At 42.6% G+C, this 13,760-nt stretch overlaps 1 protein-coding gene across 1 annotated transcript in view; it reads left to right on the forward strand.

The window, feature by feature from the left end:
• LOC124775617 (protein takeout-like) overlaps positions 1 to 13,760 on the forward strand; it is a 93,245-nt gene that overhangs the window by 51,001 nt on the left and 28,484 nt on the right. Inside the window, exons 3-4 of the mRNA XM_047250445.1 lie at positions 9,943 to 10,076; positions 10,171 to 10,323. Coding sequence (XP_047106401.1) covers positions 9,943 to 10,076; positions 10,171 to 10,323 — 287 coding nt within the window. The remainder of the gene's footprint in view (positions 1 to 9,942; positions 10,077 to 10,170; positions 10,324 to 13,760) is intronic.

The following is a 13,760-nucleotide window of genomic DNA, read 5'->3' on the forward strand; positions in this document are numbered from 1 at the left end:
AATGCTACTCTGAGATGACGAGGTTGGCACAGGAGAGGAATTCGTGGCGGGCCACATCAAACCAGTCAGAAGACCGATGACTCAAAAATAAAAAAGGATGGGTTTTACATGGTAACCACCGTTGTCTGTGCATGCCATTTCTCCAATGCCTGTCTTGTGTGGTCTACTTACTGTTGTTGAGTCGGCCAGAGTGTCACTTTTATCATAACTGAAGGGGCTGTTTTGTACATAAACTTTCGCCTGTATTGTCACACATACAACCGTGCAACTCATATAACTAAATAACAATGAAAAATCTGTATACCTCACATATATATTAGTTTAATATAATTGTATTGCAAATATGTATGCCTTGTTTGTATAAAACTGTCAGTGCAACTGTGTTTTTATTTGTAAGATTGTTTGAAAATGGACAAAGGTGTCCAAAAATAGTCACCATGAAGAAATAATAAAAGCAACTTATGATGAAACTACAACCATTTACTTCAGTAAATTATATCTCTATTAAGTGTGATATTGATTGACATTCATACTTTAACTAAGACTTAAACCTTTACTTAAAGTTTATTAAGTTAATTTTTGAGAGCATTGTGGAGTGAGTGAAGGTGCGGGGTCGAGTAATGGGGAAGATATGTTGAGATTGTTTGAATATATAGAGGATGAAGAAAAGAAGATAAAATAAATAACTTCGCGTTTCGTCTATTTATTTAATCTTCACTGTTACAGCCTATAATCTGGGAAACTAACGTAGGCCACACACTTCACATTTTATGGGTAATAAATATGTGTATATTAATTATTTATCCGTGGTACTTATAAACATTATGAAGTGTATGGGAGAGTTGGAAGGGGTTGACCTCAGAGAATGTATCTCAGTCAGACTGAAAACGTTTATAGCAAACGCTAGTTCAGAAGTACCGTAATCCAGTTCATAATAACGTGCTATCTTTGCCCAAAAGTATAAAAATTTGGCTTTCGAAAGAAATTTCAGTAATTGTATTGTCGACCTTTGGGCTAGTGTTTCTGATTTGGCTGTGTTCCCGCTCACTAAGTTATAACAGGTCTGACCTGCCAGTTGTAACTATTACGATATCGTGACATCATATCTTTCGCAGTAGATCAGCGACTCCAGAAGCGCTGTTAGTGTTGTAATGTGTCATAACTTCTCTTTTCATAAGTATTGGGACAGTGTGTTCTGCAATGTCAGATTACTGAGTACATGTTCTTGGCTACTGAAGAACTCCTTTTCCTTTGGGGTTATTGAGATGCCTGGAGTTACCCTCCTCATGATGTCGGTTTACTGGGTCCATTGCAAGAGTAATTTTACCAGGTGGAACTGTGGCGGAACACCCCAGGAAAGAAACCCATGTGCAGAGGACAGTTTTTCAGCTTGAGGAGGACTCCATTTCTCTTCGGTACCTGAAAAAAGCTAGTTTTACTGGCTACGGCTTATAGTCCCTCGCTTTCAGTGATTCTTACTCTCACTGACACATGATTGGAATCTGAACAGCAAAATGTTGGCATGCAAATTGATGACACATTTTATCAATGTCACTCCTACAGGTACCTTAATTGCACAAAAGCTAACTCATCCTCTTGAATTTTCATGTTCCTAAATTCCAGGGTGAATGACACTTTCTCTCAATGTTTTTGTGGGCAGATAAGGATATTGCACACCTTCTGGGCGTGTTTTTTTGTTGGATAGATACACTGAATAGCTTAAAGAGAATCGCCACAACGAAGCATTTCTGAGTGTGGTGAGGTCTCATCTGGTCAAGTGCCCTCATGATACCATTGTGCATTATACACTACTGGCCATTAAAATTGCTACAACACGAAGATGACGTGCTACAGACGCGAAATTTAACCGACATGAAGAAGATGCTGTGATATGCAAATGGTTAGCTTTTCAGAGCATTCGCACTAGGTTGGCGCCGGTGGCAACACCTACAACGTGCTGACATGAGGAAAGTTTCCAACCGATTTCTCATACACAAACAGCAGTTGACCGGCGTTGCCTGGTGAAACGTTGTTGTGATGCCTCGTGTAAGGAGGAGAAATGTGTACCATCACGTTTCCGACTTTGATAAAGGTCGAATTGTAGCCTATCGCGATAGCGGTTTATCGTATCGCGACATTGCTGCTCGCGTTGGTCGAGATCCAATGACTGTTAGCAGAATATGGAATCGGTGGGTTCAGAGGGTAATACGGAACGCCGTGCTGGATCCCAAAGGCCTCGTATCACTAGCAGTCGAGATGACAGGCATCTTATCCGCATGGATGTAACGGATCGTGCATCCACGTCTCGATCCCTGAGTCAACAGATGGGGACATTTGCAAGACAACAACCATCTGCACGAACAGTTCGACGACGTTTGCAGCAGCAAACAGAGACCATGGCTGCGGTTACCCTTGACGCTGCATCACAGGCAGGAGCGTCTGCGATGGTGTACTCAAGGACGAATCTGGGCGCAAAAATGGCAAAACCTCATTTTTTTGGACGAATCCAGGTTCTGTTTACAGCATCATGATGGTCGCATCCGTGTTTGGCGTCATCGCGATGAACGCACATTGGATGCGTGTATTCGTCATCGCCATACTGGCGTATCACCCGGCCTGATGGTATGGGGTGCCATTGGTTACACGTCTCGGTCACCTCTTGTTCGCAATGACGCCACTTTGAACAGTGGACTTTACGTTTCAGATGTGTTACGACCCGTGGCTCTACCCTTCATTCGATCCCTGCGAAACCCCACATTTCAGCAGGAGAATGCACGACCGCATGTTGCAGGTCCTGTACAGGCCTTTCTGGATACAGAAAATGTTCGACTGCTGCCTTGGTCAGCACAATCTCCAGATCTCTCACCAACTGAAAACGTGTGGTTGATGGTGGCCGAGCAACTGGCTCGTCACAATACGCCAGTCACTACTCTTGATGAACTGTGGTATCGTGTTGAAGCTGCATAGGCAGCTATACCTGTACACGCCATCCAAGGTCTGTTTGACTCAATTCCCAGGCGTATCAAGGCCGTTATTACGGCCAGAGGTGGTTGTTCTAGGTACTGATTTCTCAGGATCTATGCACCCAAATTGCGTGAAAATGTAATCGCATTCAGTTCTAGTACAATATATTTGTCCAATGAATACCCTTTTATCATCTGCATTTCTTCTTGGTGCGGCAATTTGAATGGCCAGTAGCGTAAATTGCTAATGTATTAGGTAAGAAAGTATTCAGTATACAATCAGGAATACGAGTGAGGAACTAAGGGAATTTCCCAGATTAGATTTATCAATACTGCAGTAGTCACTTAAAATTTTATAATACACTCCTGGAAATTGAAATAAGAACACCGTGAATTCATTGTCCCAGGAAGGGGAAACTTTATTGACACATTCCTGGGGTCAGATACATCACATGATCACACTGACAGAACCACAGGCACATAGACACAGGCAACAGAGCATGCACAATGTCGGCACTAGTACAGTGTATATCCACCTTTCGCAGCAATGCAGGCTGCTATTCTCCCATGGAGACGATCGTAGAGATGCTGGATGTAGTCCTGTGGAACGGCTTGCCATGCCATTTCCACCTGGCGCCTCAGTTGGACCAGCGTTCGTGCTGGACGTGCAGACCGCGTGCGACGACGCTTCATCCAGTCCCAAACATGCTCAATGGGGGACAGATCCGGAGATCTTGCTGGCCAGGGTAGTTGACTTACACCTTCTAGAGCACGTTGGGTGGCACGGGATACATGCGGACGTGCATTGTCCTGTTGGAACAGCAAGTTCCCTTGCCGGTCTAGGAATGGTAGAACGATGGGTTCGATGACGGTTTGGATGTACCGTGCACTATTCAGTGTCCCCTCGACGATCACCAGTGGTGTACGGCCAGTGTAGGAGATCGCTCCCCACACCATGATGCCGGGTGTTGGCCCTGTGTGCCTCGGTCGTATGCAGTCCTGGTTGTGGCCCTCACCTGCACGGCGCCAAACACACATACGACCATCATTGGCACCAAGGCAGAAGCGACTCTCATCGCTGAAGACGACACGTCTCCATTCGTCCCTCCATTCACGCCTGTCGCGACACCACTGGAGGCGGGCTGCACGATGTTGGGGCGTGAGCGGAAGGCGGCCTAACGGTGTGCGGGACCGTAGCCCAGCTTCATGGAGACGGTTGCGAATGGTCCTCGCCGATACCCCAGGAGCAACAGTGTCCCTAATTTGCTGGGAAGTGGCGGTGCGGTCCCCTACGGCACTGCGTAGGATCCTACGGTCTTGGCGTGCATCCGTGAGTCGCTGCGGTACGGTCCCAGGTCGACGGGCACGTGCACCTTCCGCCGACCACTGGCGACAACATCGATGTACTGTGGAGACCTCACGCCCCACGTGTTGAGCAATTCGGCGGTACGTCCACTCGGCCTCCCGCATGCCCACTATACGCCCTCGCTCAAAGTCCGTCAACTGCACATACGGTTCACGTCCACGCTGTCGCGGCATGCTACCAGTGTTAAAGACTGCGATGGAGCTCCGTACGCCACGGCAAACTGGCTGACACTGACGGCGGCGGTGCACAAATGCTGCGCAGCTAGCGCCATTCGACGGCCAACACCGCGGTTCCTGGTGTGTCCGCTGTGCCGTGCGTGTGATCATTGCTTGTACAGCCCTCTCGCAGTGTCCGGAGCAAGTATGGTGGGTCTGACACACCGGTGTCAATGTGTTCTTTTTTCCATTTCCAGGAGTGTATATAGACTTAAAAATACACTGTCTGACAAAAAAAAAAGCGTCCAGATGGGGAACAGAAAATGAAATGAAACTTTATGACTTGAGAAGATATGTGATAGTATTTCCGTGATTACAAAAATTTGCAAAGAACTTCGCAGTACAAGCTCTCTTATCAGCATGATGTTGCCCCTCCCCCCTCCCTCTGGTCTGGATGCATGCTCGTATTCGATTGGAAAGGGATTCGTAAAGCAATTGTATCCTCTTCTGAAGCAAGATGGCCCATAAACTGCTACGTCTAGCACTGGGACGGAGATATAGTTCAATTCTTTTATCTTGGCGGTTCGCGCATGTCCGCTCAGACGCGGGAGATTGCTGCGTTGCCAGTTGTACGCGCCAAGCAAAGTTACGTTTAGGGGGGAGCGCGCAGTTTATGAAGTAAAGCCACCACGGCCGCATTAACCCTTTCGGTGCTCGCCAGTGCAGACGCATGGTGTTCCGACTGCTGTGACACACTTATCATTCGATTTCACTAAAACCATTTGGTCCAAAAAATTGATTTTTACACATCTTCTTGACTGATACCTTCCCCCCGTTGTTGTTGTTGTGGTCTTCAGTCCTGAGACTGGTTTGATGCAGCTCTCCATGCTACTCCATCCTGTGCAAGCTTCTTCATCTCTCAGTACCTACTGCAACCTACATCCTTCTGAATCTGCTTGGTGTATTCATCTCTTGGTCTCCCTCTACGATTTTTACCCTCTATGCTGCCCTCCAGTACTAAATTGGTGATCCCTTGATGCCTCAGAACATGTCCTACCAACCGATCCCTTCACCTAGACAAGTTGTGCCACAAACTTCTCTTCTCCCCAATCCTATTCAACACCTCCTGATTAGTTATGTGATCTATCCATCTAATCTTCAGCATTCTTCTGTAGCACCACATTTCGAAAGCTTCTATTGTCTTCTTGTCTAAACTATTTATTGTCCATGTTTCACTTCCACACATGGCTACACTCCATACAAATACTTTCAGAAACGACTTCCTGACACTCAAATCTATACTCGATGTTAACAAATTTCTCTTCTTCAGAAACGCTTTCCTTGTCATTGCCAGTCTACATTTTATATCCTCTCTACTTCGACCATCATTAGTTATTTTGCTCCTCAAATAGCAAAACTCCTTTACTAGTTTAAGTGTCTCATTTCCTAATCTAATAGCCTCAGCATCACCCGACTTAATTCGACTACATTCCATTATCCTCGTTTTGCTTTTCTTAATGTTCATCTTATATCCTCCTTTCAAGACACTATCCCTTCCGTTCAACTGCTCTTACAAGTCCTTTGCTGTCTCTGACAGAATTACAATGTCGTCGGTAAACCTCAAAGTTTTTATTTCTTCTCCCTGGATTTTAATACCTACTCCGAATTTTTCTTTTGTTTCCTTCACTGCTTGCTCAATATACAGATCGAATAACATCAGGGATAGGCTACAACCCTGTCTCACTCCCTTCCCAACCACTGCTTCCCTTTCATGCCCCTCAACTCTTACAACTGCCATTTGGTTTCTATACAAATTGTAAATAGTCTTTCGCTCCCTGTATTTTACCCCTGCCACCTTCAGAATTTGAAAGAGAGTATTCCAGTCAACATTGTCAAAAGGTTTCTCTAAGTCTACAAATGCTAGAAACGTAGGTTTGCCTTAACTTAATCTAGCTTCTAAGATAAGTCGTAGGGTCAGTATTGCCTCACGTGTTCCAATATTTCTACGGAATCCAAACTGATCTTCCCCTAGGTCGGCTTCTACTAGTTTTTCCATTCGTCTGTAAAGAATTAGCGTTAGTATTTTGCAGCCGTGACTTATTAAACTAATAGTTCGGTAATTTTCACATCTGTCAACACCTGCTTTCTTTGGGATTGGAATTATTATATTCTTCTTGAAGTCTGAGGGTATTTCGCCTGTCTCATACATCTTGCTTACCAGATAGTAGAGTTTTGTCAGGACTGGCTCTCCCAAGGCCTTCAGTAGTTCTAGTGGAATGTTGTCTACTCCCGGGGCCTTGTTTCGACTCAGGTCTTTCAGTGCTCTGTCAAACTCTTCACGCAGTATCATATCTCCCATTTCATCTTCATCTACATCCTCTTCCCTTGTCCGCAGCTCGTGGTCGTGCGGTAGCGTTCTCGCTTCGCGCGCCTGGGTACCTGGGTTCGATCCCCGGCGGGGTCAGGGGTTTTCTCTGCCTCGTGATGACTGGGTGTTGTGTGATGTCCTTAGGTTGGTTAGGTTTAAGTAGTTCTAAGTTCTAGGGGACTGATGACCATAGATGTTAAGTCCCATAGTGCTCAGAGCCATTTGAACCATTTTTGAACCTCTTCCCTTTCCGTAATATTGTCCTCAAGTACATCGCCCTTGTATAGACCCTCTATATACTCCTTCCACCTTTCTGCTTTCCCTTCTTTGCTTAGAACTGGGTTTCCATCTGATCTCTTAATATTCATACAAGTGGTTCTCTTTTCTCCAAAGGTCTCTTTAATTTTCCTGTAGGCAGTATCTATCTTACCTCTAGTGAGATAAGCCTCTACATCCTTACATTTATCCTCTAGCCATCCCTGCTTAGCTATTTTGCACTTCCTGTCGATCTCATTTTTGAGACGTTTGTGTTCCTTTTTGCCTGCTTCATTTACTGCATTTTTATATTTTCTCCTTTCATCAATTAAATTTAATATTTCTTCTGTTACCCAAGGATTTCTACTAGCCCTCGACTTTTTACCTACTTGATCCTCTGCTGCCTTCACTACTTCATCCCTCAAAGCTACCCATTTTTCTTCTACTGTATTTCTTTCCCACATTCCTGCTATTTGTTCCCTTACGCTCTCCCTGAAACTCTGTACAACCTCTGGTTTAGTCCGTTTATCCAGGTCTCATCTCCTTAAATTCCCACCTTTTTGCAGTTTTTTCAGTTTTAATCTGCAGTTCATAACCAATAGATTGTGGTCAGAGTCCACATCTGCCCCTGGAAATGTCTTACAGTTTAAAACCTGGTTCCTAAATCTCTGTCTTACCATTATATAATCTATCTGAAATCTGTCAGTATCTCCAGGTTTCTTCCGTGTATACAACCTTCTTTTATTCGTAAATGACTTAGTTTTGTTTCGATGTTCAACGCAGTTATTGTGCAGCATTAAATGTAGTAAACCATTGCACGAAATTTTGAAGAGTTTGCAGAGGTAAAAGTCCATAGCGTATACTTTCCGTATGGTAGATTTTAGTTGCCACTAGAAATTTCAAAAAATTACATTCAAGCGAATAAAATTCATGAAGTAAGATACTTCGATATTGTTTTTAAATAAAGAAAATATCAAGCACCGAACAAGGTTTGAATTCAGAATCTTTCGCTCATCAGCTGAACACTTTAACCATTACGCTAACAGAGCGCAGCATGCACTAGACTTTCTGGAGTATTTTAAAATATGACGCAAAATACCGACAAACACTGTTGGTATGACTATGAATTACTCACGTTTCGTCGAAGTACAATAGGAAATAAACAATTACCGCTGTTCTTTATTGCGAAAAAGCGGTTAATGGGAATGATACAAACACCTTTCCCTGCTATCGCCTGAATTATGAGGCTTATTGCTTGTTTGGTTTAATTAATTAATAGAATATGAAGCAATTGGTATAAAGAATGCTTTTTTCCAAACTTTCTATAAAAGAAATTCTGCTATCAAGACATTGCTTTTGCTCAACTGCTTTATTTATGACTGAACGTTTCTAAAACTGAAGCCACTCGTCCGTGCTCTGCACTGCAGTCGAGCTCTGGCAACGTCGTTCTCTGTTCATTGGCTGACTGTGTTTTGTGACGTCAGATGCGCAGAACGAACCTAAACTCGGCCGCCGTCGTAAATGACGCGTACTTTAGTGTTCGAGCAGGTCCCTCACATCTTCTTTCAAGGACAGCTCTGAGGATCTTGCTGGCCATGGGAGTACATCAACTTCACACATACAATTTACAGAGACATGTACCATGGGTGGGGAAATATTGTCCTGGTGAAAAAAGGCATCAAGATACTGTCAGTCGAGGAATGATACACTAGGATGCAGGGTATCCGTGACAAACGATTGTGCTGTCAAAGTTCCTGGAATCATTTCCCGCCGTCACCGGATGCTCCTCGCACTATGACGCCAAGAGTGACACTGCTGTGCCTCTCCAAAACGTTAACAGAATGGGTTCTTCAGGTTGCCACCATACTCGCTGACGGTGGTCATCTGGGATAGTGCAGAACCATGATTCATTGCTGAACACAGTACGATGCGACTCATTAGCAGCCCTTCCTTCCCATCCATGGCACCACTTCAAAGGCAACTGTTTGTGTCGTGACGTTAATGGCAGCCCACGTGTGGGACGGTAGTTCCCTGGCCTGGCTGCTGCTAGTTCCCGATCAATGGAACAAGAGGACACATGTTACAGGGAGTCCATTACTTGCTCTCAGATGGCACGTACAGATATGAAGGTACTGTAAAGTGCTTAGCGCATAATAAAACGATCGTCTCTCGTGATGGTCAGATGGAACCTTGACAGTAAATATGCCTATCCTCATGTTCCTACGCAGTCCAATATTTGGTCACTGTCACATACAGCTGCCCTAAAAATTTGGTTATTGTTCGATTTGATCAGCCATCTAAATGGGGACACGCAGTGAGGCCCTTCAAACTCAGTCAGATGCTGATAATGCTGTCTCAAACGAGTACGCTGCATCCCTTGCCCTTCACAGTGAACACTTAACATCTGGCGCTATTCATGCCTCTTACATAACATAACAAGTCCGCTAACAACACTTAACACGAATAACACTAACACACTCTTCTGCTGGCGGCCGTTACACAGAATGGCAACTGTAATCGTTTACAAACCCGCCCATGTTGTGTACGTGTATGAGTCTACCTTGACATCTGACCATGTCTCATGGGTGCCTTTTTTTTTCAGGCAGTGTAGATTTTCTAGCATGATACTGTCTGTGTTTGTGAAGGAATGGCGAACAACGTCAGCCACGATACCTGTATTTTGCTTGAGAGAAACTGCTGCAACAGCAGCTTTTCTTACAGTTAAGGACATCTGCTGTAATATATGCTGAACTTTTATGATGAATTTGAAAATTTTCCTCCCTACGCTCTGAGAGCAAAAGATGTCTAGCAATTATTCCCTGTTTAACTTTCCAGATTGGAGATACCAACGCACACTATGAAAATCAACCTGTCTGTACCACATGTTGAAATTGTGGGAAACTATGAGATCCAGGGGAAGGTATTGGTGGTACCGATTACGGGAAAAGGGAAAGCAAATATCACTCTTGGTAAGCAAGTTTACGGCTCACTGTTAAATAAGGATGGAAAAAATCAAAAAGTGCTGTAACAGCTTGTCTCTTCAGAGGACACTGTGTGTTTCAGACGGTGTGCACGCGTCTTACACGTTCAAACACGACCTATTCAGGAAGTCTGACGGCAAGCAGTACATCAGAGGCAATGAGCACACGTTAAGGGTGACTGCAGCTAAGGGTGGTGCACACTTCGAAAACCTCTTCAACGGCGACAAGAAACTAGGTATGTTGCAACGGTACTTTCTGTAATTCCATGTTTTCAGCTTAAATAGCCACGATTTTAATAACGTTTGAGTAATTTCAGAGGGTCAGATTTTACCACAGTTTTTGTCACTTTCTTCTACTATTATTTTCAAAAATATTTCTCATTTTCACGTCACTACGTAGTTGAGGCGTCCTAAATGTCCGATGCATATGTCCCTTTTAGACGTTTTGCAAATGCTGACACTCCAGTCTACCTATCTAATTTTCGGCATTGTCCTGTAGCACTAAATTCATTTCAAAAGGTTCTATTCTCATCTTGTCTGAATTGTTTATCGTCCATGTTTCACTTCTGTCCAAGGCTACAGTCCGGACAAATACCTCCAGAAAAGACTTCCTAACGTTTCAATTTATATTTTGTCAATCTGCGTTTTATATTCTCTTTACTTCGGCCATACTCATTTATTTTGGTGCTCAAAGAACATAAGTCATCTACTACTTGTAGCGTCTCATTTTCTAACCTAATACCCTCAGAATTGCAAGTCTTAATTTGGCTACAGTGCATTGCCCTAGTTTTACCTTTGTTCGTGTTCATCTAATAATCTCCTTTCAAGACATTATCTACTCCTTTCAATTGATCTTCCTGGTCGTTTTCCGTCTCTTACAGAATTTCGATGTTATCGGCAATCCATGAAATTTTATTTCTACTCCCTGAACTTAAATTTCCTTTCCAAGCTTGTCCTTGGTTTCTTTACTGTTTACTCAAAATGTAGATTGAATAACGTCAGGGATAGGCTACAAACCTGTCTCAGTCCCTCCTCAGCTACTGTTTCCCTTTAATGTTCTACGTCCCTGTATCTTCCCCAAGGTGAGCTTCTACCAGTTTTTACATTTTCCAGTAAGTAACTCTCGTTGATATCTTGCAACCATGACTTATTAAAGGTACAGCTGGATAATATTTAGACCCGTCAGGGCCTGGCTATTTTGGAATTGGAATTATTATAATATTCTAGAAGTCGGAGTATTTCGTTTGACTCATATATCTTGGATACCAGGCGGGACAGTTTTGTTATATCTCTCTGAAGAAACTCAATAATTCTGGGGAAACGCCTTCGCCACGGGCTTTTTTTCGACTTCTTCGTGATCCTACCGTTAGGATACATATTTCAAGTCAAGTACTCCAAGTGAAAAATCCCTACGAAGAATCCGTGTGAAAAGCACATGCTAGACTTCTCTCCAGTCACTAAATATTTTGTGGGCGTATGAGAAATAACACGAACACGGGTTCCTTTGCGCTTCATTTACTTTGAGAGCCATGAGCTAATCGCCACACAGGGTTGTATCATGTTTAACATTGATGTACGAGTTCTGATAAAAGGGATAGGAGACAATTCGCATTACTAAGGAGCTATTTGTCGTACAGTATTAGTACCCGACTGTTTTCCCGTCCAAACAAAATCTAACTTGTTTGAGTAGCTCATCGACAATGAACGATACATACAGCAACAGAAGAAATGGTAATCAGTCTCCTTAACAGTATTATTGACTGGTTTTCTGCAAATGGTCTCACTCTCAATTTTAAAAAGACACAACATTTTCCGTTATGCACATCTATAGGTACTACACTAATGATAAGCGTAACACACGACGAGAAAATAATAAAGAGGGAGGAAAATTCAGAAATTTTAGGTGTCCATATTGACGAGAATTTAAACTGGGAAAAGCACATTTTAGAACTCCTAAAAGAACGTTTGCACTTAGAATCATTGTAAATATTGGGAAGAGACAAATCGCTAAGTTGACATAATTCCATTCAGTAATGGCATATGGAATTATGTTCGGGGGTAACTCGTCTTCAAGATAGAAAGTCTTCATTGCTCAAAGACGTGCTGTAAGAATAATATGTAGTGCTCACCCATAAACATCGTGCGGACGTCTGATTGCGAAGTTGAGCACTCTGACTGGTTCAAATGGCTCTGAGCACTATGGGACTTAACATCTGAGGTCACCAGTCCCCTACAACTTAGAACTACGTAAACCTGACTAACCTAAGGACATCACACACATCCATGCCCGAGGCAGGATTCGAACCTGCGACAGTAGCGGTCGCGCGGTTCCAGACTGAGGCGTCTAGATCCGCTCGATCACACCAGCCGGCAATATTCTAACTATTGCATCACAATATACTTATTCCCTCATGAAGTTTATTGTAAATAACTGTAGTTACGAGAACAATGATGTACATAATTACAATCCCTACTAGAAGGAAAAATGACATTCATTATTCCACTTTAAGGTTCTCTTTAGCACAAAAAGGGGTGCACAATGCTGCAACTGGAATTTTTGATCACTTACCCAGTGGTATAAAATGACTGACAGGCAGCAAAATACAATTTGAAAACAAACTAAAATAGTTTCTCCTTGACAACACTTGCATTCTGTAGAATAATTTGTGTTATCGTAACGTATAAAAGGTGGTGGCTAGGAATTATTAACTCACATCTGCGTATTTAATGATAATAATAATTATAAATTATAAATATTCAAAATTTGTCTATATTCACAAATTAATTTGCGATGTGAATGAAAAATTACTTCTTCCATATTACTATTTTGCATCGTGCAAATGATCTATTGAACATTAAACTAACTAATGATCAATTTACTATGAACGTGTTATACGTGTTATAGCTCTCTCACGGAAGAAAAACACAGCGGAGCCTTTGAAAATGTCATTCAGAAATGTTGTAAGCAGTGTAATGAGACGTGTGTTGACTCAAACAAGTTTTATTTTCAAAGTGAACACCAATAACAAAAATAATTGGTAATAGCCAAATTTAAACCATCAGTCTCAATTCATCACTGTTAGAAATCGAACTATAAATGTATCTTTCCTTCTTTGTTGTTGTCCTCCCACTGTTGATCTTTACTTTTGCGTAAAATTCAGTTCACAACGTATATAAAATTCTTTCGAATACATAACACTGGCTGCTAGAAAATTCGTAACACTACAGGTTGTTAATGAGTTTACTGCTGGTTATTAAAAAAGATTATCGCTTTAGTGACAGCCAACAACAAGGTTTTGTGTTGTTCTTTGGCTCTGAATTTATTGGCCTTCCATAAAACGTGCTTTTTTTCTTTTTTACGCTTCTTTTTCTCTATTCCACAGAGTAGAGAGGGATATTTGAGATCTGTCTTATTATACTGTCACTGTTCTATACAGTATTATGTCCCAGTGCGCTTGGGAGCGGGGTAGATTGGTTCCCATTTGGAAAAAATGGCATTCGCCTGACAATTGGTCTGGGGGAGTGGAATTATATCAGTTTATTTCTGGGACAATATCATCCATCGTGCCGGTCAGACATTAAAATTTTGTGTATGTGTACGTATTTATTTGTATGTGTGTGTGTGTGTGTGTGTGTGTGTGTGTGTGTGAATTGATGTTTGCACAGTTTATTT

This window comes from Schistocerca piceifrons, chromosome 2 (genome assembly GCF_021461385.2).
Source record: "Schistocerca piceifrons isolate TAMUIC-IGC-003096 chromosome 2, iqSchPice1.1, whole genome shotgun sequence".
Classification (NCBI taxonomy): Eukaryota; Metazoa; Arthropoda; class Insecta; order Orthoptera; family Acrididae; genus Schistocerca; species Schistocerca piceifrons.